At 43.0% G+C, this 10607-nt stretch overlaps 1 protein-coding gene across 6 annotated transcripts in view; it reads left to right on the forward strand.

Annotated features, from left to right (window-relative positions):
• The window catches only part of palmdb (palmdelphin b), an 87328-nt gene that overhangs the window by 23372 nt on the left and 53349 nt on the right, over window positions 1-10607 (forward strand). For 5 of the 6 annotated variants that reach the window (XM_040048806.1, XM_040048808.1, XM_040048809.1 and 2 more), the window contains exon 2: window positions 1678-1725. In XM_040048806.1, coding sequence (XP_039904740.1) covers window positions 1681-1725 — 45 coding nt within the window. In that variant the 5' untranslated portion in view covers window positions 1678-1680. The other variant, XM_040048810.1, reaches the window with a different exon arrangement.

Below are 10607 nucleotides of genomic sequence, written 5' to 3' on the forward strand. Positions count from 1 at the left end.
GATGGATGGATGTATTCCGTTACAGTTACTGTTTAAAAAGGTGGTATTCAAAATACAGTTACTTTGTTGAAATAAATGGATTACACGGCGGTCTTTTCCTATTTCATATGTTAGGCTGTCCCCTCTCTGTTTTTGGTAATTTGGTAATTCCACACCGGTGGAAACCCAAACAAAACACGCATTAACCTCCTGAGACCCGAACTCTTTCATGGAATGCATTTTTAATTTCTCTTTGGACTGACTGGGACCTGATGAATGCAAAAACAAAGAATGATCTTTTTACCTGATTTTGCTCTACAAGGGCCTGGATATACACATATGAGGACATTTGTTTTAAATTTTGAAAGAACAGTGGCAGCATAATGTCCTTGTAAGAGATATCAGGCACTTATTGAGCAAAATTTAGTATTGTGGTCTGGACAACCGAAAATATGATGTCCAAATATGTGGACGCCAGGTCCTAGGATGTTAAGAGGCTCTAATGCCTGTGTCTCAATCTCGCGGCCCATGTCACCTCTACTTGCGGCCCGCATAATGACATGATGAAATATCTTTAAAAATTATTAAAAAAATTATTTAATATGAAGGCAACAGGCAGAGTGTTACAGGCATAGCTTTAAAGAATGTAGCCTGATGGGTAGTGTAATCCGTGTTGCAGGGAGAATGGACACGAACCCGACGTATTAGCCAGAGGTCCCTTTACTACGGTTTGGGGCGGCGGACCTCTTTTATATACGCGCGGAATAGTTTTCTATACGAGATCGCTGCAAAAAGTGCAGCCTTACCTAATGTCCACCTACTGTTACTCATTTATATTAAGATTTAAACATCTAGTTGGTGTTGGTATGGAGAGTAACCTTCAGTAATAGTAACAAATCACACAGCAATAGGACATTCATGTAGTTGTAAAAAGCATGATAATATATTAAGTAATCCAAAGTATTCAGAATACATTACTCTGATTGAGTAATGTAATGGAATACAGTACAAATTATATTTTGGGGCATGTAATCTGTAATCTGTAGTGGAATACATTTTAAAAGTAACCTTCCCAACACTGGTGAAATGATGTATGATGTGCTATTATTCACTTCATGTTTTAAAGCTAAACCCACGTTAGCAAAATATATTGTTGATGTTTATGATGATGATTGATGATCAAATAAAAGCTAAAAAGAAATCATTATCAATATAAAGAGGTAGAATACTCTGTTTGACAATGCTATGTGATGGATGAATGATTTAGATCTACTAATACAAGTCAGTAAAATGTATTTTTAAAGCACAGGTTTTGCTGACCAAAGTGTCATACAGATTATGTATTCTTGTAATTATTTACACAAATGAGCATCAAAGAGTAAAATCTGGGAACATAAAACACAGAATTATGAGCCCTTCAACAATAAGCAGTTACATATCAGAAGAACATCCCAAAGGGAACTTCCTGTCTCTGACATGGTTGATCTGCTGTTTGTATAAGAATTAAAAAGTCTATGGGTGTGATTGATTTTCTGTGTCTCTGTTGTATGATGGAGAGAGAGGATGTTCCATAAAGATGTTGTACAGTGGGTAATCACAGTGATTCGTGATGGCTTCTAACTTCTTTAATTTGCTGTGTTCCTGTGTGGCTCCACGGTTGCAGCTGATTAACTGTCACATACTTTGTCTCTCACGTAGGACATGGAGGAGGCCGACCTGCTGAAGGAGAGGCTCCAGGCCATCATGGTAAACAGCAGTCCTACAGTCTCTGTAGTTTTAGTAAAAAGCCAGTTTCCAAATAATCTGTGTTACATACTGACTTGAAGTAAACTTCATTTTAAAAAAAATTGGTGGTGATGGGTTCTAATCCATTTGTGTAGATAGCAAAGATAGCACTAAAGTTTAATATGAATGTTTTTCACCATCATATCTAGAGGGGCAGAGCTGGAAGTCTGTCATCGGAATGATCTGATTTGTGTCCACATGAGTTAGTTAGTGACGTCAGGTGAGTGCGTCTTTATGATTTAGTAAAACAAACAAGGAAGTAATTCCACTGGTAGCTTTAGGCTAGAAACAGTGTGAACAGTAGGTCCATCTTCATAACAAAAGTTCACATTTTAATACAACAGACGCTTATGGAACTGTAATAAAATGGACAGCTTATAATCACACTTAGTTTTAGAGTCTGAGTAACTGTTTTGTCTTGTTTTTGTCCTGCTGAAAGTTCATATTAGTTTCTGAAATGTGAAAATTATATTTTACAATGAATGACTGTAGTGGAATTTGTCTTTAGTTTTTACCAAACACAAATGAACAACTTGAGAAATAGGCGATGTAGGATTTTGAAATTCATGCCATAGGTGCATCTACTAAAAGATTCAGATGAGTTTGAATCCTGGTTACCTTCATGTCTATGTCCAAGGTCAAGGTTCCAGGGTTTCTGAACATCTTGTGAATGCGATGATTAAAGAAGGAAGTCGCCTGGCACTTCACATTCATTCCATAGGTGCATGTTTTAAAAATGTCAGTTGAATACTGGCGACCCCGACGTCAAGTAGAGGCTCCAGGCCATCATGGTAAAGAGCTCATAGTCACACTCTTTGATGCCATCATATATATGTCAGCAAAATACCTGTATATCAGTAGATGTTTCTCATTGTGTAAATCTTTGCATTCTTGTAATTCAGAGCTGTGATACTTTGCTTTAGCAGGATGTCAGGATGCAGAACTAAGAGTTGTTACCAAAGCACAGCCTGAAAATAAAACATGTGGGTGTGTATTTGCAAGGTGGCGTAGAGAGAAAATCCAGCCAGAAAAGAGTTGTAGCTGTGCAAGTCAACTCGCCTGTCAATGTGCAGAGAGGCTGCATCGCTTTCATCTGAGGCAGAAAGATATTAACATAAAGCACTAACTGATGATGACATAAGGTTCAGTGAATACTTATCAGCACTCACTAAAACTAGAGCACAGACTTAATGTACGAAACAGCAGCCCATCTCTTTGGCTCTCAGCGAAGGCGGTCGCACTTTTCTCCTCTCCTCCTTCCCCTTATCTTCCCTGCTTAGCCTCTTGTGTCCTTGTCTTGTCTCGTGTGCATTACTTTCCCTCGAACACTCTCTCACTGTCGTTCTCTAAAACCTAAAGAGAATTATGGATTTGATCAACTGGTCTCTGAATGCTATTGACACCCTTTTCTCAATGAGAAGTCTGGGCTCGGGAGAGCCTGAGCGCCCTGGAGGGACTTTCCCTGCCGGATACACGATGGACGGGTGGCAGAACTGGAGGGTCATGTGCCTGGCGGGACTGTCGATCGAGGACGCTGAAGATATCTATCTATTCGGAACCGTGATAACAGGGTTCTTGCTGATCGGAGCTGGCTTAGCCCTGGTTTATCGGAGAAATAAGAGAGCGGAACCGGCTGTTCAAACCCCCCCAAGGCTGCCCGCGATGGGACGAGGCGCGACCTCTCACAACGAACGTAATATTGTTAACACCTTGGAGACGCTTACAGCTGCTGTGAAGGCTCAAAATAACACCATTGAGCGTATGATGGGATACATCAAAGAGAGGCCTGCTCAAAATGAGACCCTTGAGCGAAAGTTGGATCACATCGCGGAACGGATCACTGCAGTTGTGAGGTCTCAGAATCAAAAGAATGACAACACCATGGAACAGAAGTTTGATACCATCATGGGGAGGCTCGCGGCTCTCCAACGGGAGATTGAGAGACCAGCGTCAGAGTGTTAAAGAGCAGCCTGAAAATTCTCCTGGGCTGCTCGCATGGAAATTTACAAAATCAATATCAAAATTGTGGACCCCCATCACGGCGCCAGCTGCAGGCCCAAGGCTGGAGCCGAACAATCACTCCCTGATAACGACTGTGTTATGGCTGTTCTTCCCATCCCATGCAAGGCCACCTGGGTTGGCTGGAAGACTGTTTACTTAGCCTGTCGGGGCGAAGGACACTCTCTCAGCTGAACTCTGGACACGCACACACATACACTGATGTGCACACACTGATCCCCCCTCCCTTTCCAAACGCCTTCGATGCTTGTGCCCTACCGGGGAAGATGGCAGTCAACTGGACCAGCGCAGACATGCTGCAGGGCCGGATGCGCTGTCTACACCGGCTCTCTCTCACCCTTTACCCGCCCCTGTTGCTTGTCATGTGTTTCTATGGTGTATTGACAGTCTTGTGCTTTTTGTGCTGAGGTGTTTTTTCTGTTATCAAACTGTTCTCCCACTAGGAGCTCAGTCTGAGTGGAGTTTTTTTTCTCCTCCTCTTACCTCATGTTATGTATTTTTGTTGTTTTTTTCCTATCAGCCTACCTTTCTGACATGTCTCCCCAATGTGATGTTTGTGTAAAGTTGGTCAGAAGGTTCCTTTGTAAGTGCGCATGCGCCATTAGCGTGCTGCCTGCTGTAACCCTAATTTCCTTCGGGATTAATAAAGTATTCTGATTCTGATTCTGATATTGTTTCTTAGTTAATTCTATTAAATATGGCATCAGTAGCACAAGCACAGGTGAGAGGCTGCCTCTGTTGGCACACCTGTCAGTAAAAGCGATGGTGTCCCTGGTAACTTGTAGCTCTTCCAACATTCAGGTGAGTTATAAAAACAGTTGTAATGAAGGAGAAGATGGAGTCCAGGGCCCTGTTTCAGGAAGCCGGTTTAGAAAACTCAGAGTGAAAAACGACACCCACGGTTGAGTAACCCCGAACTGTCCAACTCGGAATATTCGGTTTCAGAAAGGCTGATAACAAGTAGTTCAATCAACGCGGAGTTGCTTTAACCCCAAGTTAAGCGCACACACGAGGATACATAAAGCCCTGATAAGCGGAGCACAGATTCAGCGAGTCACCATGGAGACGGAGGGAAAGAAGGCACGGTCAATGTATTTTACAGCGCTTGACGGCGAAATTCTGATGGCAGCCATATGCCGAAAACATGCAAATTCCGCGGAAAAAAGTAACACAGCCACAGCTGCGAAAGAAAGGGAGCATGCATGGCAAAACATAGCCGACAGAGTCAATGCGTGAGTGTTAATTTAAACATTGATCTAGGGATTTCCACCAATTTAACACGTTATTTTATCATATGTTATTTTATTTGTTATTTTATACATTTTATTTTGTGATGTGATGTGAGCGCAGGTGCAACCCAACAGGCCCCAAACGTGCCTGGCAGCAAGTAAAAATGAAATATAAAAATATAGTCCAAACAGGTAAGGTGTAATTGTATTATGAGCCATAGTGCTTGGTCTGTTTGTCCGATGTAAATCATTTGCAGTTAGAGGCTACATTAATTTCCTTTCTGTAAGCACTTATTGAAATTATCTGAGCACATTACAAGTACATATTTGCTTACTCTGTATGCTCAAATGTGGCCCGTTATAGCCAACAGAAAAAAAGCGGAGGCCCGAAAAACAGGTGGGGGTCCTCCACCACCACCACTCACAGAGGCTGAGCAGTTGGCCCTCAGCCAAAACAGTGGGCGCCCTGTGGCCGAAGGCATCTCTGCGGGGACATCCTCTGAGTCAATAACCCCGCAAGACACAAGTGCCTACATAGGGGGTAAATTCAAAATAATACATGATGTGCATACATCCTTTCTTCACAGTCACCTTTGCAGTGCTGCTCATTCATTTGATAAACTCTTTACCATAATGGATTATTTTGTAGTGAAGTTATTTTCCTACTGAGTTTGCCTTCCCTCAGTCTTGGTTGTCTTTGAGAGCAATATGACAATGAAGTGTAAGGTGATTGGTATGTTTGTTAATTGCCATTTGGTCCCTTGTAAGTTATAAGTGACCTGTATAAACCTCATATTCTATCAGTTGATGGTGGTGGTGTACTGCATCTGGTGCAGCCTCCTGTTGAGCCAGAGCGACATGCAGTTGTGAGTAATACTCCACAGATTATATGAGTTTACAGTAGAACAGCAATGTTGTTTATTTCTTTACCACAGGAAAATAATGAAGAAACATTGACAGCTGTTACAGAGGAGGAAGCAACAGAGACACTTTATGAGGTTTACATCTTTTAATACTTTGTGTACAGGAAATACAGGCGACCAATAAAGCCAGTTGAACACAAAATCTGTTTATTCTTCTTTCAACATGTTGAGGTGATGGGTCAAAAGAAATGATTGTGACATATGGTGTCTCTGACTGCGCTTCCATCTTGTATGTCCGTGGGAGGGTCAGGATGTTCATGGTTTGGATCACTGCTGATGTTTGGTTCAGAAGGACAGTGTTCTCCTCTAATTGTGGCAATGTTGTGAAGAATCACACATGCCACAATAATGTCACATGCCCTTTCTGGGGTGACCCTGAGTCTTTGCAGGCACTGGAACCGGGCCTTAAGCATTCCGATAGTCATTTCAATTCTGGCTCTTGTCCTGCAATTAGCCAGATTATATCGCTGCTGTGGGCCCGGTTCAGGGTCAGGGTAAGGGGTAAGCAAATAGGGTAAACATGGATACCCCCTATCACCAAGCAAGTAGCCAGTGAACTCTCCTAAGACAGAAGGATACACTTCAGTTCAAATGTCCCTGAAGCAATTGGTCTTTATATATTTTAAAGTATTCTCACCTCACCATGTCCAAATTCTGTGCTCAGTGTACATTCACGGAATATTTGTGAGTCATGGACAGAGCCTGGCCACTTGGCTTCCACATTTGTGATAATGTTGGCAGCATCATATATGATCTTCACAGTGCAGAGAACACAAATTAGCATCCATTACTATAATGAAATAATTTGTTAGTTTGAAATGCTACAGGGAACTATGTACCTGTACATTGATGCTGTGGAAAGACTTCCTGTTCACATAGTCTCCTTCATTTACTGAAGGAGCAATGATTGGAATGTGAGTGCCATCTATACACGCCTGGGAACCCTGAAAATAAATGTGAAATTTAAGTAGTAGTCCAAGTATCACCACATCATAAATTAAGTTTTGGTCATCCTGATACCTGCAGTTTTGTGGAATCCCTCTTTGATAAATCTTGTGGGTCTATGACCGGGGAACACCACAAACGAGTACAGGACACGTTTCAGTGCAACTGTAACATTCCTGACTGCCCGACAGACGGTAGCCTTGGAAACGTGCTCAGCGTCACCAATATTATACAGAACGCTCCCGTTTGCAAAAAACCGAAGTGCAATACAAATAATATGTAATGAACTGAGAGCATGTCCGCGATGTGTCACATGCGTAATATATGGCCTGAGGATGTTATTCAAATAACTTATAGATTGTGCTGAGAAACGGTAACGTTCGCACAGAAAATCATCAGGAAATGATAAAATGTCCAAACGCGCTCTGATCACTCTCTCCCGGCGGAGAGCTCTGCGGAGAATTTGGGCTTCACGATCTACTGGCTCTTCAAGGAAGGAGCACGCCATGTCCGACACTTCCTACTGTCAGGTTTCCGACAACGGGGCGGAGACAGTTAGGGTTAGTTGTAGTAAACCTACTAGGGGGCAGGTTAGCTTCACGGCGTGTGTCGTCATAGTGACTCACTCAGGCTTCAGCTGAACTCGCTTTGTGAAACCGAAAAACCAGAGTTTTCGTTAACTCAGGGTATACTTACTCAGTTTTTCCACTAAACCGGCTTCCTGAAACAGGGCCCAGGCCAAAACTTTTGTAGTGCCAGGCTGTGAACATGTTAATTTCTTGGCTGAAGTGAAACAATCGAGGGGACTTTTGGAGCCAGCTTTAATTGGCAGCTAGTATAACTGGAGTAGTTCTGGCACTTCAGTGTTGGCTTTATTGTTCATCCACAGGGGCTTCCACTTTTTACAATATCTAACTTGGAGTTTTACTATATTTGTTATTATGTTATCAGTTTCAGCTTAACATGTTTCATGGAACTTTAATGAACTTTAACCTCCTAGGACCTGGCGTCCACATATGTGAACATCACATTTTGGGTTATTTAAACCAAAATACTAAATTTTGCTCTACAAGGGCCTGATATCCACTTATGAGGACATTATACTGCTACTATTCTATCAAAATGTTAAACGAATATCCTGATGTGTGGCTCTTATTTTTCTTAAAAACAAAAATAAGGTAAAAAAAAAAAAATCTGGTAATTCTTTGTTTTTACATTCATCGGGCCCCAATATGCCCAAATATCAAAGAGAAATTAAAAATGCATGCAGTGGAAGAGTTCGGGTCTTAGGAGGTTAATGTGACTATAGCTAGTCATGTTGGGGCCACGGTTTCAAATAGCATGGTCCTTCTTCTGTAACAGACAAAAACCCACAGGTTCACTGTCTAGATCGCGATAGTCCCTCTGATGGATACCAAATCAGTCAATCAAACATCTGAAGTACTCTCTTTTTAATCAATGAATCTTTGGGAGCCTTTTACAGCTCAATATTTAAAGTTGGGCCATAAGTTGGAAACAAGAAGGGAATGCTGTGGAAACCATTTCAGGATTATTTAAAGCCAAGTAATTATCTTATATTAGCACTGTTAATTAACAATTACCAATTAATTAAATTAGCAATAAACAATTAACTGAGTAATGTTACACTGAAATTTAAGCCCAGAAACCGAGCACAATAATGTAACCTATGCCCATGAGGTGAAGTCAATTAGTAATAGTGTCGTTAATTTCACTGATAGTGGGTTACAAATTGTTACCAATGTTTATATTATCTGTGCATTAGGATTTTTATATTCTGACTTAGGTACCAAAGTCATAATAATAAGGTAATATTGATTAATAATAAACATATTATTTTTTCCATTATTTAAATTCCAACAGGATTAATGCTGGAATTATAATAACAAGAAAGAGTACTGATAGAAATTAAAAATGTATCGCCAACTGCTGCACCTTTAAAGCATCAACATACAAAAATGAGAAAATACACAGATACATAAATCAACAGTCTTCTAGTAGTGTGAGTATGAATGTGACAAAAAGAGAGAGACAGAGAGTGAGTGTCTCGGTGTGTGTGTCTTTAAAACAAATGCACTTGATAATGAGGGTGGAAAGGTGCAATAATGTCCTCCCAGGTCCTAGAGGCAGATGGAGACTGAATTAGGACAACAATCACAGCCATCCTCAGCTCCCAAGAGTACTGATGACCTGAGGCCACACATCTTGGTGACGCGTGTCCATCCAAGCAGGAGAAGGGAGGCCACAGATGCAGTGCCCACGGTCAAAGGGTGAGTGTCTCAGAAGACCAGAGACAACAGGCAGTCAACCCTTCCAGAAACTGCCACCCTGGTACAAATCAAGAACAGGTGCCAAAGAACCACCTGGCATCTGGCTGCCCCTTCCTCAACATTGAGAAGATCAAAGCCACCCCTAGCCACCAAGGGAATGGGCCAACAAGCACACCTGAACATCAAGCCACGCACCCCGGAACCAACAATCACCCACATCCCAGGGAGGGGCAGAAGCATCCAGGGGGGAAGCGGTGATAATGTATGAACGGGAGGTAAAGGACTATCCTTGCAAGGAGAGAGCCAGTAAACGACTGACTCAGTAGGCACCCCATTCCCAACATCCCACCACAGAGCAGGAACAAGTTGGCCTATGGCCTGCAAGGACAATGCCCCAGAGCACCACCGAGTCCAGGGCAGCAGCCACCACCCCCACCAGAAAAAGTAGACTGGAGTGTTTAGAGGAGTCCCAAGACTTGGGGTTTAGACCACCCCTGCACAAGGAGGGAGCCAGAGACCAGGTGACCCGGGGCACCTGGGCCCCAGGTCCCACATCTACCCTTGCCCAGAAGACTGGGGGGCAGCACCTGCCACCACAAGCACTCGTATACCAAGACCCATCCAACAGCAACCGCAGCTGTCCAGCTCCCACGAGGCTGGCAGACACGGGGAGTCCCAGAGAGCATCCTTATCCACCTGAAGGGCATACAGGGAAACGATACTAGAGCCGACCACCCCCCCTAAGTAATGGAGTTCATCAGTGAGGACCAGAGAGAGACAAATTCATCCATTGTTGTTTTTTAAAGAGACAGACATTCGGTGAGTCCCGGCATCCTCAAGGCTTGTGCCTCCCAGCTTTCTGGAGTCTTTCATAAACTGTTCTTGCTGAGTCTGAGTCTGCAGAGGGTCCCAGTGCTGTGAAGACGCCATGCCTCGTCCCTGTACGAAGACACCACATCCCAGTTCCCCCCAGGATTACAGGCCTGTGCCACTGACTTTCCACGTCATGAAGAACCTGGAATGGTCTTCATGACCATCTGCCAACTATAATCAGGCGACATCAGGCTCACCTTCAGTTTCTTTACCAGCCCTGCCTTTGAGCAGAGCAGGCCATCATCTACCTGCTCAATCGAGTCTTCACCCATCTGGACCAGCCGGCGAGCACTGTGAGGGTCATGTTTTTTTACTTTTCCAGTGCATTCAACACCATCAGGCCGACCCTCCTGGGTGATAAGTTGACAGCGATGCAGGTGGATGCTTCTTTGGTGTCCTGGATTGTTGATTAGCTAACAGGAAGACCACAATATGTGTGTCTTCAACATTGTGTGTCTGACAAGGTGATCAGCAACACAGGGGCACCACAAGGGACTGTCCTCTTCACTTTCCTCTTCACCCTCTGATGTCATAAAGAGAAAACATTGACTGTAGGACAATGCTCA

Source organism: Simochromis diagramma, unplaced genomic scaffold (assembly GCF_900408965.1).
Source record: "Simochromis diagramma unplaced genomic scaffold, fSimDia1.1 OVJJ01000125.1, whole genome shotgun sequence".
Classification (NCBI taxonomy): Eukaryota; Metazoa; Chordata; class Actinopteri; order Cichliformes; family Cichlidae; genus Simochromis; species Simochromis diagramma.